The sequence below is a fragment of the Salmo salar genome, chromosome 03, assembly GCF_965601325.2.
Source record: "Salmo salar chromosome 03, fSalSal1, whole genome shotgun sequence".
Lineage (NCBI taxonomy): Eukaryota > Metazoa > Chordata > Actinopteri > Salmoniformes > Salmonidae > Salmo > Salmo salar.
In genome coordinates, this window is record NC_138293.1 from 14,038,136 (window position 1) to 14,056,873 (window position 18,738).

At 43.4% G+C, this 18,738-nt stretch overlaps 1 protein-coding gene across 2 annotated transcripts in view; it reads right to left on the minus strand.

Moving 5' to 3' along the window:
• Positions 1–1,421: 1,421 nt before the first annotated feature.
• The window catches only part of LOC106598853 (polyamine-transporting ATPase 13A3), a 46,510-nt gene continuing 29,193 nt past the window's right edge, over positions 1,422–18,738 (minus strand). The window contains exons 22-32 of one of the 2 annotated variants that reach the window (XM_045714507.2): positions 18,370–18,510; positions 17,943–18,022; positions 17,678–17,720; positions 16,973–17,082; positions 16,499–16,595; positions 16,271–16,343; positions 15,891–16,068; positions 15,275–15,456; positions 14,844–14,932; positions 14,630–14,710; positions 1,422–6,467 (exon numbers count right to left, since the gene is read on the minus strand). In XM_045714507.2, coding sequence (XP_045570463.1) covers positions 6,288–6,467; positions 14,630–14,710; positions 14,844–14,932; positions 15,275–15,456; positions 15,891–16,068; positions 16,271–16,343; positions 16,499–16,595; positions 16,973–17,082; positions 17,678–17,720; positions 17,943–18,022; positions 18,370–18,510 — 1,254 coding nt within the window. In that variant the 3' untranslated portion in view covers positions 1,422–6,287. The remainder of the gene's footprint in view (positions 6,468–14,629; positions 14,711–14,843; positions 14,933–15,274; positions 15,457–15,890; positions 16,069–16,270; positions 16,344–16,498; positions 16,596–16,972; positions 17,083–17,677; positions 17,721–17,942; positions 18,023–18,369; positions 18,511–18,738) is intronic. The other variant, XM_014189868.3, reaches the window with a different exon arrangement.

Genomic DNA, 18,738 nt, shown 5'->3' on the forward strand with positions numbered 1-18,738 from the left:
GTGAATGCCATGTGAGAGGCGGCCCCATCCCTGCCCTGCCGCCTGAACACAAGGCCCTCCATTGACTTCTAACCTGTCGAGGGACCTGAGGAGACAAAAGGGCCCGGGGCGGGGCCCGTCCCTCCAACAAGGCGGTGAACAAACGCTAACACGGCTGCAACTGTCCACCCCCTGAATCACTGAATTCATTAACCAACCGCAGAACCCATTCAGGCCCATATCCCCCTGATAACAGAAGGGGACAGAGATGGCCATAAAGGATGGTGGCAGGAGCCTTGCTAAGGGGACAAGAGGGAGGAGAAGAGGCTTTGTGTCCGTCTGCTGGCCTACAGATCGTTGCAGGCCCGCTACCAGACATGGGCGTCTTTGTGTCATTGGTACAATGGGGCTAACCATAAGTGAGCAGCGGGCTAGCCTTGTGGCCCGACTATCAATCACTGTGATGGCCTTATGAGCAGGCCCATAGTTCCAAGTGAGGGTATCTTACTGTGACTTTTGATACTCTCTTTGGAATAATGGGACCAATGTTGTCCAATACGTTGTCTCAAGTTTGCCAAAAAGCACCTTGAAGAACCTGGATGATCATCAAGACTCTTGGAAGAATGTTCTATGGACAGATGATTCAAAAGTATAACTTTTTGAACAAAATGGGTCCCATTACATCTGGTGAAAACCAAACACTGCATTCCACAGTAAGAACTTCACAACAACGGTCAAGCATGGTGGTGGTAGTGTGATGGTTTGGGGATGCTTTGCTACCTTAGGACCTGGACGACTTTCCTAAGTAGAAGGAACCATGAATTCTGGCATCAGTCAGTCATGTAACTATAAGCAGGACATTCCACAAGGCGGCCCAAGCCCCCAACTTTGTGAGAACAGTGAGAAATAAAGCCTGTGTTTGTGTGTGTTCTTTAGGTCTTTCTATCCATCTTTATCTGTTACTGTCTGGAAACAAAGGAATACAGGAAAGACTTACACCAAACATCTAATTCCTCACAAGTGAGGAAACACTAGCCAGAAAACACACTGCTCTAAAGCAAGAGATCCTCATTCCAAAACGCCACTGTTGACCAAAAAGATTATCTACAAGTGGACACATCAATTCATGACTCCTCCTCATCCCCATCATCATGAATATTCCTCAATGGCCTCTTCTTGCCCTGATCTCTGGGAGATTGCATTCCTTTCACTGGCACTGAGCAGCCAGGCACCCCTCTTCTCTTTCAGGGTCCCCCTCTAAACTCTAAATCCACCCATTCACAGCTATGGGCCCTGATCTCCACATGAAATGATACCCTCTTACACTCTCTGGGCTTTAAAGCGCCCATATGCCAGGCAGCGAGGCGGCTGGGAAAGCTCATAATTGATCAGTAAGTGTAAAACTTGTGACCGTGGTCAGCCCCCCATGAAGCCCACAGGAGTGTTTTAATATACAGATTTATTGGCAAATGGAATGGTTGAGTTAAGTCATCAGAATGGAAGAAGGCATTTATGCAATCCTCTCTACAGAGCAAACATAAGGGAAAATATCAATATTATTGTAGACAATTTCAGAAAATCACACATTCTTTGTGAGTTGTATCACAATGGAAAGGAAGGAATTAAAAGTAAACAATCATTACAATTAATTTTTTCTTTTTTTTGTGGTTCTGACTAGCAGTAAGGCATTTAAAGGATAGTTTAGTGAAATTACATGCTTAGATTTGTTTCCTTACCTTGAAAGTTGTATATGGACAAGGAGAGACTGCAATCCACACTTTGGTTTTGTTAAACTAGCCACTGCCAACAAAGGCTAATATTAGCATATTCAGACTAAAAATCAATGAACATCAATCTCCCCCATATATTGATGCCCAAATTATCTTAAAATAATTTCAAACCAAGTCATTGAACAATACAATCTATTTAACAGATGATTTGGGCATGACATTTAAAAAGGTAAGGAAACAAATATCGAACTATTTAATTTCACTGAACTATCCATTTAATACTTCTGGTGAGACCTTTACAGCGAGATCTATTCAAAGTAATTGTTGACAAATGTTTAGGTCAATATCAACAAGCTTGGATGTTCACTACCGTTCAAAAGTTTAGGGTCACTTAGAAATGTCCTGGTTTTTGAAAGAAAATCAAATTTTTGTCCATTAAAATAAACAGATCAGAAATACAGTGTAGACATGTTAATGCTGGCAGCTTCATTAAACAGTACCCGCAAAACACCAGTCTCAACGTCAACAGTAAAGAGGCGACTCCGGGATGCTGGCCTTCTAGGCAGAATTGCAAAAAAAAGCCACATCTCAGACTGGCCAATAAAAATAAAAGATTAAAATGGGCAAAAAGAACACAGACACTGGACAGAGGAACTCTGCCTAGAAGGCCAGCATCCCGGAGTCGCCTCTTCACTGTTGACGTTGAGACTGGTGTTTTGCGGGTGCTATTTAATGAAGCTGCCAGTTGAGGACTTGTGAGGCATCTTTTTCTCAAACTAGACTATCTAATGTACTTGTCCTCTTGCGCAGTTGTGCACCGGGGCCTCCCACTCCTCTTTCTATTATGGTTAGAGACATTTTGCGCTGTTCTGTGAAGGGAGTAGTGCACAACGTTGTACGAGATCTTCAGTTTCTTGGCAATTTCTCACATGGAATAGTCTTCATTTCTCAGAACAAGAATAGACTGACGAGTTTCAGAAGAAAGTCCTTTGTTTCTGGCCATTTTGAGCCCGTAATCGAACCCACAAATGCTGATGCTCCAGATACTCAACTAGTCTAAAGAAGGGCAGTTTTATTGCTTCTTTAATCAGAACAACAGTTTTCAGCTGTGCCATCATAATTGCAAAAGGGTTTTCTAATGATCAATTAGCCTTTTAAAATGATAAACTTGGATTCGCTAACACAACGTGCCAGTGGAACACAGGAGTGATGGTTGCTGATAATGGATCTTCGTATGCCTATGTAGATATTCTATAAAAAAAATGAAAAAAGAAGCTTTTCCCAGCTACAATAGTCATTTACAACATTTTAATGGACTTGTTTGTTGTTGCTTTTCTTTCAAAAACAAGGACATTTCTAAAGTGACCCCAAACCTTTGAACGGGAGTGTATACTAAACAATACAGGCGATACATCAGTTGTAAAACATGTACTGTACAAATTGAAAAAACAGATATTAGAATTAGCTGTTAATCTCAGAGAATATAAAATACAATCAAAATGTGATATCTTTTCAAAACAATTCCCTTTGATAAAAGCAGCATTTAGGTCAGGTGCAATGGTTTATAAATGTTACAAAAGGTATGGCATGACCTCATTCCCATCCATCACCTCACTTGGATACTCTAGGTCTGCTATTCTACAGAGATCAAATGTTTCATATGAGGAGACGGTACAGAATGTCACCTTTTATTTGAGGGTATTCTCATACATATCCGTTTTATCGTTTTAAGATTAAAGCACTTCATGTATTTAGTCCACCTATTTGAACGTTTCAAGTATTTGACGCCTTTAAAATGGGAGGACTAGATACATAGTGCTTTCATTTCTAAATGGTAAAACAGGTATATATGAAAATACCCTAAAATAAAAGATTCTGTACTGTCACCTCATATGAAACATTTGATCTCAAATCCAAAATGCTAGAGTATAGAGCTGAATTAAAACGATGTAGCTTCAGCATCCAAATAAATACGTACAGGAGTGTACGTGCACACACCCACCAGGTTTTTTTCTGGATCAAAATTGGGGTTAGGTGGTGGCTGTGATGAATAGTGCGGTTACCGACTGAAAATTTTAGATGCCCTCTTGGTCCGCAGAAAAAAATATCCTGCAATTCTACACATTTGTCATGATGTGAGAGAAAAATAATTTTCTATGCAAATTTTCAGCAAATCTACACATTTTGCCATGGCTTATGCATTGATATGCTATCGGAGTGACTCAAACATAACTAAATGAATGGGGGCCCCATGCCATGACAAAAATACTGAATGCATAATTTCTCGAATTTTTGATTCTCCCTAACGGGCTAGATTTTATTTGGGTGATTGTTAGTTCTCAAAGATCATCTCATATATATATATATATATATATATATATATATATATATATATATATATATATATATATATATATATCTGGTTTAATATATATCTGGTTTAAGTCATTTAAGTTTCCACTGAAAATGTTTTCCCATCCCAATAATTTTGTATTAAGTCCTGCCTAAGACTTTTCTATGCCGAAAAAACCCTGCATACACACGCACAAACACACAGGCACCAGATGAACTCAAGTGTTCAGGTTTTACAAGGGTCACGGACACTCACATACTTCCACAGGAAGAATTACATTCATAAAGCGTAGCAAATTCTCAGAGAAACACAGCAATATATTATTGGTACATTGGAATGTTATTCAATCTTGGCAAATACAGTAGTACCACTCACGCTTAAAACACACACAGTGCTTTCAAAATGCATAATCTGGGTGTGTTGATAAAAAATAAAAAATCCCTCCATTTCCCTCAGTAAGGTCCTGTTCACACATGTTCTCTTTAACTCTTGACATTTCGTTGGAGCAGCAATCAAGGCAGGTGAGAAAGTGTTAGTGGACGATTCCATAGTTCTTAGTCTTTGTGAAGATGAAAAATCAACCAGTGGTGAGTGCAAGGCAAGCCCTGTATTGGAAAGACATCATCTTTGGGCCTCTACACCAAGGCTCAACTAATAGCAAAAAGAGGGTTATAAATACCCAGTATGGGGCAGCCTGTCAGTAGTCACATTGCTGGGGTTCTATGTGTGCTTTGGGGGTTATGGGTAAGGACGGAGCAGTTATGGTCTAGTTATGGTCAAGAAGTTGACAGGATCACAGTCTGATTACAAGCTCATGATGTGATTTCACATGATTATTTTTGTTTAGTCCTGGATATGGGGCTAGTTGTCCAGGTGATGGAAGGTTCTAGACTCGATATTGGTTATAAACCAGTCAGTTGTCCAGGCAATGGAAGGTTCTAGACTCGATATTGGTTATAAACCAGGTCAGTTGTCCAGGCAATGGAAGGTTCTAGACTCGATATTGGTTATAAACCAGGTCAGTTGTCCAGGCAATGGAAGGTTCTAGACTCGATATTGGTTATAAACCAGGTCAGTTGTCCAGGCAATGGAAGGTTCTAGACTCGATATTGGTTATAAACCAGGTCAGTTGTCCAGGCAATGGAAGGTTCTAGACTCGATATCGTTTATAAACTAGAGCCGGGACGATATCAGTATTGCGATACTTGTTATTATCTTGGAAAAGAAAAACGAAGCAGATTTAACTTCTTTAGGAAACCAGCCCTTATGTTGGAGTCACAATTATTTATTTTCCTAGCTATAGATGGGTAAGCTGACAATGTCACGAAAACGATGCGCACTCTTCAAAATGGGGCAGAAGTCTGAGTTGTTGTGATTCTGGATGGCCAGATAGATACCAACAATGACAAGAAACTGCCATGTGGGGAATCGCAAGTGACTCATTTCAGGTAGTTTCATCTTCTTGATACCATGTCTTGTTTTGAGGTGTTTTGACTGATTTTATGTCAATGCTAATATGGCTCAAATTCGCTAGCTAGCTAACAACTGTTACGATGTATTTGAGAGACAAGTGCTCATTGTGCAAATGGATTTTGGTTTTCAATAAACATTGGAGAATAAATATAGTTGACATGTTGTCAACAATCTAAGCCAACCTGTCTGTTTTTCCCCATAGTTACGCACGCGTCCGTTTTGTTACTCAACAACCAATCTGCCTATTGCACACAATATTTTACTTACAGTAGGTTTTTAAAATACCTAAGAGTTTGGTCTACTTCATGTTTTCATTTTTGCCATGGAAAAAATATTGCGATACTGGTATCATCACAGCCCTACTTGTCCAGGCAAAGGAAGGTTCTATACTTGATACTGGTTATAAACCTGTCAATGGTTCGGGGAATGGAAGGTTCTAGACTTGAAACTGGTTATAAACCAGTTAGTGGTCCAGGGAATGAAAGGTTCTAGACTGGGTACTGTATGCCTCCCGAGTGGCACAGCGGTCTAAGACACTGCATCTCAGTGCTAGTGGCATCACTAGAGACCCTGGTTCGATCCCGGGCTGTATCACAACTGGCCATGATCAGGAGTACCATAGGGCGGCGCACAATTGGCCCAGCGTCGTCCGGGTTAGGGGAGGGTTTGGCCGGGGTAGGCCGTCATTGTAAATAAGAATTTGTTATTAACTGACTTGCCTCGTTAAATAATTCTTTTTTTGTGGCCATGTGTCACATGCTGACAGTGTGGTGGGGGGTGCTGGTGGTGTAGGTGACGGTAGCAGGTTTGGGGGGCCAGTCGGGGTCCTCCTGCAGCTCCTGGGCGACTTGCATGTAGCGCACTCTGGGGGTCTTCTCCTTCTGACCGAACAGCCAGGAGAGGAACGCCGTGCACCAACGCTCATTAGCAGACTAGAAATAGTACATACACAAATCAAACAAGAAAACAGCATAGACCACAGTAGGGTGAGAAACGAGAAAAACGCGAAAAAAAAGGGGGGGGGGGGGGGATTTTCACGAAATTGACTACATAGAAAGGTCCTTTGGAAGAAGGATTTGACACAGAGGGGTGTGAAATTATTGACACCCTTGATAAAGATGAGGAATAATGACTGTATGAAATAAAGTATTCAAATACTGAGCTATAATGTATGTTCCAAAAAAATTGGGAAATTAAACAATTGCTCAGAGAAATATTTTTTTTAAGAAGTAATATTTTTTTTTCTCCACAAAAGGTAGGGGTCAAAATTATTAACACCCCTAAAGATTCTAATAAATAAAGAAGTCAAAAGTTAAGTATTTGGTCCCATATTCCTAGCATGCAATGACTACATCAAGCTTGTGACTCTACAAATGTGTAGGATGCATTTGCAGTTCGTTTTGGTAGTGTTGCAGATTATTTTGTGCCCAATAGAAATGAATGGTAAATAACATAGTGTCATTTTGGAGTCAAAATGACAATACAAGAATATGTTTCTAAACACTTCTACATTAATGTGGATGCTACCATGATTACATCTGAATCAATTGTGAATAATGATCAGTGAGAAAGTTAGAGGGTCAAAGATCATACCCCCAAGACACACTAACCTCCCGTTACTGGGAATTGTGAGAGGTTTGAATTACTTATTTTCTAGTCATTATTGTTCATCTTTATCAAGAGTGTCAATATTTTCAAACCCCACTGTCTATTTGACATTTGTATCTTAAAGCATGATTGAGAAATAATTAATTGAAGTTGGAATAATTATGACATTTCGGCATTACCCAGGCCTCCTTTAAGACTCCATAATGTTTGATCTGTAGGGGCTACAAAGCAAAAAAATGGGTGTCATATGAAGCTTTACCACTTGCTATGTAATATGAGTAGTATTTTGTTTTTAATAACAATTCATTACATACATTCAAGAATATTAAAAAATATCAGCTTTAATATTTAAAAAATATAAACTGGGTGGTTCGATCTACTTTTAGTGTTACGATCCAATTTGTTAGCGTTACCAACAGAGTGAATGTGAAAATGGATTCTAAATGGTCGCCCTCTGCTGGTGATTTGCAGGATGTGCAATGATGCAAGTAAAAGGACGGCTGTGATTGGTTAGATCGCCTACTATGCCAATTTCTCTGTATAAAATGGGCCATAACAGAGAGCAGTGGTACTCCTTAGTTTATTGAATATATATATATATTGTTCCCTGGACGGCAGATCGATGGCAGTATGGCGCAGCTGTTGAACAGAAAGGCCGAAATAGAATGTAACTGCTCAGCTGCAGCTCAATTACGCTTTAAGATAAAGGTTAAATATCAACAATCCTTTCTCCAAAAGGAACCTTCTATGGATTACATTTAGTAAAAATCCCCCAAATCATGGTCTTTTTCCCCCTAGTTTCGTGAGGAATCATCCAGTATCAGCATAGACCAAAGTTGCCTTTAGTGGCGTACAATTCTACACATGTTGCTAATCATGTTATTTTACACATTTTGCAATGAGGCTAAGAGAAAATGTTGCTGCTTCAAGGATAATTTCCAGCAGTTCTACACATATTGGCATGGGGCAGAGACAAAAATGCGCAGTTGTATAGTTAATAGCATGCTATTCTACAGATTTTGCAATGAGGCTGAGAGAATTTTGCATTTTTACAGCAAATGTCCTGTAACTCTCAATTTTTGCTATGGCTTATGACCTGTACATATGCTTTCTGGGGAGGGGGATTGGAGACCTCCAGGGTTCTGGGGGGGCAACCTTGCGGTGGTGTGTGGTACGCCAGTGGTTGCTTTTCAAATGCTACAGAAAGTATTTTTATTTCTAGTAATAATGCATGATACAGAGCATTCGGTAAGTATTCAGACCCTGACCTTTTCCACATTTTGTTACGTTACAGCCTTATTCTAAAATTAAATTGTTTTTTTCCCCCCTCATCAATCTACACACAATACCCCATTAATGACAAAGCAAAAACAGATTTTTAGAAGATTTATAAAAAAAAATGAAGAAAAAAAATGAAATATCACATTTACATAAGTATTCAGACCCTTTACTCAGTACTTTGTTGAAGCACCTTTGGCAGCGATTACAGCCTTGAGTGTTTTTGGGTATGATGCTATAAGCTTGTGTGACCGATGTGAAATGGCTAGTTAGTTAGCGGTGGTGCGCGCTAATAGCGTTTCAATCGGTGACGTCACTCGCTCTGAGACTTGAAGTAGGGTTTCCCCTTGCGTTGCAAGGGCCGCGGCTTTTGTGGCGCGATGGGTAACGATGCTTTGTGGGGTGTCAGTTGTTGATGTGTGCAAGGGTCCCTGGTTCGAGCCCGGGTTGGGGCAAAGAGAGGGACGGAACCTACACTGTTACACTTGTCACACCTGTATTTGGGGAGTTTCTCCCATTCTTCTCTGCAGATCCTCTCAAGCTGGGGTGGCAGGTTGCCTAGTGGTTAGAGCGTTGGGCCAGTAACCGAAAGGTTGCTAGATCGAATCCCCGAGCTGCCCTTGAACAAGGCAGTTAAACCCACTGTTCCTAGGCCGTCATTGTAAATAAGAATTTGTTCTTAACTAACTAAGTAAATAAAAAGCTCTGTCAGGTTGGATGGGGAGTGGTGCTGCACAGCTATTTTCAGGTCTCTCCAGAGATGTTCAATCGGGTTCAAGTCCGGGCTCTGGCTGGGACATTCAGAGACTTGTCACAAAGCCACTTCTGCTTTGCCTTGGCTGTGTGCTTAGGATTGTTGTCTTGTTGGAAGGTGAACCTTTGACCCAGTCTGAGTTCCTGAGCAGGTTTTCATCAGGGATCTCTCTGTACTTTGCTCCATTCATCTTTCTCTTGATCCTGACTAGTCTCACAGTCTCTGCCGCTGAATAACATCCCCACAGCATGATGCTGCCACCACCACGCTTCACCGTAGGGATGGTGCCAGGTTTCCTCCAGATGTGACTCTTGGCATTCAGGCCAAAGAGTTCAATCTTGGTTTCATCAGACCAGAGAATCTTGTTTCTCGTGGTCTGAGAGTCTTTAGGTGCCTTTTGGCAAACTCCAAGTGGGCTGTCATGTGACTTTTACTGAGGAGTGGCTTCCATCTGGCCACTCTACCATAAAGGCCTAATTGTTGGAGTGCGGCAGAGATGGTTGACTTTCTGGAAGGTTCTCCCATCTCCACGGAGGAACTCTGGAGCTCTGTCAGAGTGACCATCGGGTTCTTGTTTATCTCCCTGACCAAGGCCCTTCTCCCCCGATTGCTCAGTTTGGCCGGGCGGCCAGCTCTAGGAAGAGTCTTGGTGGTTCCAAACTTCTTCCATTTAAGAATGATGGAGGCCACTGTGTTCTTGGGGACCTTCAATGCTGCAGAAATGTTTTGCTACCTTTCTCCAGATCTGTGCCTTGCCACAATCCTGTCTCGGAGCTATACGGACAATTACTTCAACCTCACTGCTTGGTTTTTGCTCTGACATGCACTGTCAACTGTTGGACCTTATATAGACAGGTGTGTACCTTTCCAAATCATGTCCAATCAATTGAATTTACCACAGGTAAACATCTCACGGATGATCAATGGAAACAGGAGGCACCGGAGCTCAATTTCAAGTCTCACAGCAAAGGGTCTGAATAATGTCTCCCGACCCCTCATGTCTCAGCCTCCAGTATTTATGCTGCAGTAGTTTATGTGTCGGGGGGCTAGGGTCAGTCTGTTATATCTGGAGTTTTTCTCCTGTCTTTTCCGGTGTCCTGTGTGAATTTAAGTATGCCCTCTCTAATTCTCTCTTTCTTTCTTTCTTTCTTTCTTTGTTTCTCTCTCTCGGAAGACCTGAGCCCTAGGACCATGCCTCAGGACTACCTGGCATGATGACTCCTTGCTGTCCCCAGTCCACCTGGCCGTGCTGCTGCTCCAGTTTCAACTGTTCTGCCTGCGGCTATGGAACCCTGACATGTTCACCGGACATTCTATCTGTCCCAGACCTGTTGTTTTCAACTCTCTAGAGACAGCAGGAGCGGTAGAGATATCATCAATGATCGGCTATGAAAAGCCAACTGACACTTACTTTTGAGGTGCTGACTTGTTGCACCCTCGACAACTACTGTGATTATTATTATTTGACCATGCTAGTCATTTATGAACATTTGAACATCTTGGCCATGTTCTGTTATAATCTCCACCCGGCACAGCCAGAAGAGGACTGGCCACCCCTCATAGCCTGGTTCCTCTCTAGGTTTCTTCCTAGGTTTTGGCCTTTCTAGGGAGTTTTTCCTAGCCACCATGCTTCTACACCTGCATTGCTTGCTGTTTGGGGTTTTAGGCTGGGTTTCTGTACAGCACTTTGAGATATCAGCTGATGTAAGAAGGGCTATATAAATACATTTGATTTAATTATGTAAATAAGGTATTGCCGTTTTGTTTTTTTTATAAATTAGCAGACATTTCTAAAAGCCTGTTTTCGCTTTGTCATTATGGGGTATTGTGTGTAAATTGATGAGGAAAATGTTTTATTTAATCCATTTTAGAATAAGGGTGTAACATAACAAAATGTGGAAAAAGTCAAGGTGTCTGAATACTTTCCGAATGCACTGTATATTAGACTAAATATCTGTGTAGGACAATAATTGCTAAAAACATGATATCGGTATCAATATCTTTCATACCTGATATTAAGATTATATTTTATTTCCAAAATTATCTGCCACTTAAACTCAAGGCATGCTTGAGAAGATTTGCAGATATTTCTGCAAAGCAGTTTTTAAAATATTGGTCATGTCTATTACGGCCCATAAAATAATGGTTCTCGAACTGGATCTTTCCATATCGGTGCATCTATCATTCTTAGTAATTTAAATGTCACTTATTTCTCAGCTTATTCAATCATAAAAAAGACAAAACAAATTAATTGAATATCAAGCCCCTCAGAAGCCAGAGCAAGGATCAATGTATCAACATTGTGCATGCATGGGGGGGTAGGGAAGGACAACTACTATGGGTCTTAGTGGGGGGGAAAGGGATGAACAACTACTATGGGTCATAGTGGGGGGGAAAGGGAGGAACAACTACTATGGGTCATAGTGGGGGGGAAAGGGAGGAACAACTACTATGGGTCATAGTGGGGGGGAAAGGGAGGAACAACTACTATGGGTCATAGTGGGGGGGAAAGGGAGGAACAACTACTATGGGTCATAGTGGGGGGGAAAGGGAGGAACAACTACTATGGGTCTTAGTGGGGGGGAAAGGGAGGAACAACTACTATGGGTCATAGTGGGGGGGAAAGGGAGGAACAACTACTATGGGTCTTAGTGGGGGGGAAAGGGAGGAACAACTACTATGGGTCTTAGTGGGGGGGAAAGGGAGGAACAACTACTATGGGTCTTAGTGGGGGGGAAAGGGAGGAACAACTACTATGGGTCATAGTGGGGGGGAAAGGGAGGAACAACTACTATGGGTCTTAGTGGGGGGGAAAGGGAGGAACAACTACTATGGGTCATAGTGGGGGGGAAAGGGAGGAACAACTACTATGGGTCATAGTGAGGGGGAAAGGGAGGAACAACTACTATGGGTCTTAGTGGGGGGGAAAGGGAGGAACAACTACTATGGGTCTTAGTGGGGGGGAAAGGGAGGAACAACTACTATGGGTCATAGTGGGGGGGAAAGGGAGGAACAACTACTATGGGTCATAGTGAGGGGGAAAGGGAGGAACAACTACTATGGGTCTTAGTGGGGGGGAAAGGGAGGAACAACTACTATGGGTCATAGTGGGGGGGAAAGGGAGGAACAACTACTATGGGTCATAGTGAGGGGGAAAGGGAGGAACAACTACTATGGGTCTTAGTGGGGGGGAAAGGGAGGAACAACTACTATGGGTCTTAGTGGGGGGGAAAGGGAGGAACAACTACTATGGGTCATAGTGGGGGGGAAAGGGAGGAACAACTACTATGGGTCTTAGTGGGGGGGAAAGGGAGGAACAACTACTATGGGTCTTAGTGGGGGGGAAAGGGAGGAACAACTACTATGGGTCTTAGTGGGGGGGAAAGGGAGGAACAACTACTAGATCTACAAAGTGAAAGAGAACAAAATAAATACGCAAAGCCTAAACATTCCCAACCTGAGGTGTGAGAGTAGCGGAGGTGACGGCCATGACGTACTGGCCTAAACATTCCCAACCTGAGGTGTGAGAGTAGCGGAGGTGACGGCCATGACGTACTGGCCTAAACATTCCCAACCTGAGGTGTGAGAGTAGCGGAGGTGACGGCCATGACGTACTGGCCTAAACATTCCCAACCTGAGGTGTGAGAGTAGCGGAGGTGACGGCCATGACGTACTGGCCTAAACATTCCCAACCTGAGGTGTGAGAGTAGCGGAGGTGACGGCCATGACGTACTGGCCTAAACATTCCCAACCTGAGGTGTGAGAGTAGGAGGTGACGGCCATGACGTACTGGCCTAAACATTCCCAACCTGAGGTGTGAGAGTAGCGGAGGTGACGGCCATGACGTACTGGCCTAAACATTCCCAACCTGAGGTGTGAGAGTAGCGGAGGTGACGGCCATGCCGTACTGGCCTAAACATTCCCAACCTGAGGTGTGAGAGTAGCGGAGGTGACGGCCATGACGTACTGGCCTAAACATTCCCAACCTGAGGTGTGAGAGTAGCGGAGGTGACGGCCATGACGTACTGGCCTAAACATTCCCAACCTGAGGTGTGAGAGTAGCGGAGGTGACGGCCATGACGTACTGGCCTAAACATTCCCAACCTGAGGTGTGAGAGTAGCGGAGGTGACGGCCATGACGTACTGGCCTAAACATTCCCAACCTGAGGTGTGAGAGTAGCGGAGGTGACGGCCATGACGTACTGGCCTAAACATTCCCAACCTGAGGTGTGAGAGTAGCGGAGGTGACGGCCATGACGTACTGGCCTAAACATTCCCAACCTGAGGTGTGAGAGTAGGAGGTGACGGCCATGACGTACTGGCCTAAACATTCCCAACCTGAGGTGTGAGAGTAGCGGAGGTGACGGCCATGACGTACTGGCCTAAACATTCCCAACCTGAGGTGTGAGAGTAGCGGAGGTGACGGCCATGACGTACTGGCCTAAACATTCCCAACCTGAGGTGTGAGAGTAGCGGAGGTGACGGCCATGACGTACTGGCCTAAACATTCCCAACCTGAGGTGTGAGAGTAGCGGAGGTGACGGCCATGACGTTCTGGCCTAAACATTCCCAACCTGAGGTGTGAGAGTAGGAGGTGACGGCCATGCCGTACTGGCCTAAACATTCCCAACCTGAGGTGTGAGAGTAGCGGAGGTGACGGCCATGCCGTACTGGCCTAAACATTCCCAACCTGAGGTGTGAGAGTAGCGGAGGTGACGGCCATGCCGTACTGGCCTAAACATTCCCAACCTGAGGTGTGAGAGTAGCGGAGGTGACGGCCATGACGTACTGGCCTAAACATTCCCAACCTGAGGTGTGAGAGTAGCGGAGGTGACGGCCATGCCGTACTGGCCTAAACATTCCCAACCTGAGGTGTGAGAGTAGCGGAGGTGACGGCCATGACGTACTGGCCTAAACATTCCCAACCTGAGGTGTGAGAGTAGGAGGTGACGGCCATGCCGTACTGGCCTAAACATTCCCAACCTGAGGTGTGAGAGTAGCGGAGGTGACGGCCATGACGTACTGGCCTAAACATTCCCAACCTGAGGTGTGAGAGTAGCGGAGGTGACGGCCATGCCATCGCTGCCCCCCTGCTTGTCTCGACTGAACACCAGCTTCCATAAGATGATGTCAAGGACCAAAGTCTAAGGAAGATTTCATTGGGCAGGAGTGAAAAGAAAATGGCTGCTAATCGTCCATAATTAGGGGGTGATGATCAGGTTACGAGCAAAGACAAGGATGTCACTCAGAACAACAGTCAAAAATAAAAACGCACATTATTTAAGAAATATTGATTGAATGTGGTTGTTATATTTGATTATTGAGGGATTGTATCAATTGATTGGATTGGTGTCATTTAATAATCACAGATGTCTACATGCAAGATTCTCAACAAGCTGAATCCTGTAGAGACAGATTGTAGGGTGAATACACATGAAGTTCCCTATACTGTACCTCCAATAGGAAAGACACAGCAGCGTTCACTAGGACAATGATGACCACTGTTACGCGCCATTCATGGGGAACACACACAATCTACGGGGAAAGAGCGTAATGGGATGGGGTTAGCTAGTCTCAAGACAAAAGCGTCACAAGGCAAAGTATACACTACACCACATCATGCCAGGCAATGGCAGCCATTTTGGGTCGGACATTTTGTCTCACTTACCTCCAGGAAATTGTCGATGGCAGGAACAGGATACAGCATGATCATGAAGAGGAATATGTACAGAGCCATACAGGATAGCATGAACGGCCCTATGACATTGGTTCAAACAAAATTAGGTCACAAGTAACTAGGCCATTTTGCTGTATTTAATCAGAGTCGGGGTAAATTCCATTTAAATTCCAGTCATTTCTGGAAGTACACTGAAATTCCAATTCTCTTCAATGCTTTTCAATGAGGAACATCTGGAAATTAAAATTGAATTTGGTTAACTTTCTGAAATGACTGGAATTAAAGCCCAGATTGACAAATCAATACAGTAAGCCATAGCTTCATAACAAATGTTAGCTCTATGTCAAACAATAACATTAGCATCTTAAATCTGCTGTTGCTGTGGATTCAAACACAGTTGACAATACACAAGTGGAGCTTACAGTTTTTATAGCTTGGCTGTCTGAAAGGTTTTCCCTTGGAGAAGATGATGGCCACTGCCAGGTACTGGAAGGAGGAGACGTAGAAGAGTGTAGTGTTCTCATAGTTTTTGATGTTCTTGTGGTCGACATGTGACGTTATGTTGGGACCATGGGTGAGATTGGCACTGGAAACATTACAGGCACTGTTGAAGAGAAACTTGGGTTAGCATGAAGATAACTTTCTTGGACATAATTACATGGCCCAGCTATTGTACCTCAGATTGTTTCCAAGATGGTGGACTGGTGGTGTACCCCTTATCAACCCTTTAGACCCCCAGATAACTTTCTTGGACTTCTGGATTGGGTTGTTGGACCATCTGAGGTCGTGTCCTACAATTCTTTTTTGGACCTTCCATATACAGTAAGAGTCTCAGATCACTTTTTGGACAATCAGATAAATATTTTGGATAATCAATAGGGGTATCCCTGATCATTTTGTTGGACCATCAGATAATATTTTGGATCATATATATGGTCCAGATTACCTTTTGGACCATCAGATAACTTTTGGGGTCATAAATAGCCAAATAGGTGTCCCAGATTCCTTCCCCCACAGCCCAGGCAGCGCAGTACTCACTCTGAGAGGGGCGTCCATTTCTCGTACCAGTTCTGGCCCCGGACCCAGAGGAAGGCCAGGACCTGGAAGGCCAGACAGGTGAGGATCTGGGTCAGCACGGAGAACAGCAGAGGGCCTGAGATTAGACTGGACGGGGGGCGCCGTGCCACCAGAACCTTCCACGCCGGGTTCAGACTCACTTACAATAAATAATGAACAATAGGAAATCAATAAAAATGGCAGTACATTTTTTTAAATCAATTTTAGTCATTCATTTTAGTGATACAGCAATTAGGATGTGAATATTTGAGTCCCCATAAAGAAACTATCAATGTCTGCTTGGATACTCAACTCAAGTAATGCCGGTTAAAGCATTCTGGAGACAGGTTTCTATTACTCACTTGTGAAGGCAATGATCAGAATGATAGCAACGTCAATGAAGAGGAACTGGAAGTCTCCCAGGTTGCTGAGGATCTACAACATGGAGACACAACCCCTTAAAACTGATCTCAAACCAGTCATTATCATATTCGTCAGTTGATCATAGCAGCTACACTTATCTCAAACCGGCTGTTACCATGTTTGTCAGTTGAGCTTAGTAGCTAAACTGATCTGGGACCAGTACTCACAGAGTAGAGGAGCGTGACACTGAGGTACTGGATGATGCTGTACAGGGCCATGAACTTGAACACACAGAAGGAGGTGATGAGAGCAGCTCGCCCCTCTCTGTGGAGAAACAACAGGCCATCATTCAGCCTGGCAACTCTGAGACTACTTTGATACAGCACTTCAGATACTTCAACAGATACATTTTATTCCACAGACAGATATTTCACTGGTACTTGTGCCAAGTAATTTATAACAACTGTATAAGGACTGTCAAATAAAGAGACATTTGACATTGTTCATGAAAAGGGATGCTAGTTCCTCTATAGGTTTATTCCAAGATTCCTGCCTTCAAGGGAGTTGTCCCTGACCACTGTGCTTTTGCCTTTGCATTGCTTGCTCTTTGGGGCTTCAGGCTTGGGTAACTGTAAAGCACTGTGACAACAGATGACGTAAAAAGGGCTTTATAAAAAAACATCTGATTGATGCTACAGTACCTAATGAGGTTGGGCACACAGGAGATGTTGGCGATGGAGGAGGTGAAGGGGGAGGCGACTGAGGCCTCCAGCTCTGACAGAGAGATCCCACTGTGAGCTCTCTTTAGGGCCTGGAGATAACAGAGGGAGGAGGGGAGGTCACTCAAATCGGCTCCAAATAATTGCTTGGAACATTGGTTGTGGGTTTAATTCCCGTGGAGGCCAGGTGAAAGGTACAGAGCCATACAGGATAGCATGAATAGCCTGTCTGGTAAAATAGATTTTATAGCAGAGTTATAAGAGGGCGGCATTACAGGAAAGAGACGTCTGTTCCTAATAGTGGTGTCATGAGAATACTGTCCCCTTATGGAATCTATTGACCAATGTCATACTTCTTGAAAACAGCTGATCCTATAGTCTGAACAGTGGCCCTGATCATAGCAACACTAATCTGCCCCATTCAAGCATTCTTTACAGTAATATATGCCATTTAGCAGCTGCTCCTATCCAAAACAACTTACAGTCATGTGTGCATACATTTTACGTAAGGATGGTCCCGGGAATTGAACCCACTTTCCTGGTGTTGCAAGCGCCATGCTCTATCAACTGAGCTACAAAGGACCACATTAATTGCAGTAAAACATGCTTTTATATTATGAGATGAAAAACACTCAGTACACCTCTTCAGAACAGTAGTACACATAAAAATGACAACCCCATACTTACGCCACAGTCATTGGCACCATCACCACACATCCCTACAGTATAGCTGCAAAGAATGCAAAAAAAGAGGCAGAAATTAAAGCAAAGTAGTCAACATATTACTTCGCTGGATGACAGAAATTTAGCATAATGTAGTTTCCCAGTAAGCACAAGACGTTGAAAAGATGTATTTTCAACGTGATTCCAAAAGGATGTATTTTCATCCCAAAAAAACAACTATTTTGAACGTCTTGTGCTCGTAGGGGTTAGTGCTGAAGAGGAGACTCACTCCACACTCTGTAGGACCTCTACCAGCTGAGTCTTCTGGTCAGGAGCCATGCGGGCGAATATTGTGGCACGCAGTGCCAGCTACAGCACCACCCAGTGGACAGACAGAGCATAACGCTAGCATCAAATAACGCTGTATTAGTGTGACTAAAGCTGCGTTTACACATGTAGCCCAATTCTGATCTTTTGCCCATTTATTGGCAAAAGAGCTGAGCTGATTGGTCAAAAGACCAATGAATGGAAAAATATCTGAATTCGGCTGCCTGTGTAAACACATCCATGATGTCCATAAGGGTTTACCATCTAGGTATTACAAACCCAGCTCAGTTAAGGGAGGCACTGAACACTAGAATGTAGCAATTTAGTACATCTGTCATCCTACAGTCATTTCATTTCTATTGTCCAGAGTGATGGAGTTTGGCACTGACCTTTTGGACTAGGTCAGGGAAGTGTTCAGTGATGACAGCAAAGGACCTGCCACTCATAGCAAAGTGGTAGCCGTGCTCCTGCTGCTTGTGCTGCTCACCATAAGCCACATGGCCCACATCCTCAAGGCTGATTTCCACTGACTGGGGAACATTAGAGAAAAGGGGGACATGAACGGCCATGATGGATCATCAGTTGCAACAACATTAATGAGGAAAAGAGAAACTGTGTCCTTAGGCTACAGGACATACAATATACTGAATATAAAGATACTGCGATATTCATCCAGGGAGTACTTTTTAAATATAAAGATCTTGTTTCCAAGTGAGACTTGCTTAATAAACTCATATCCTGTCTTTATAGAATAGTTT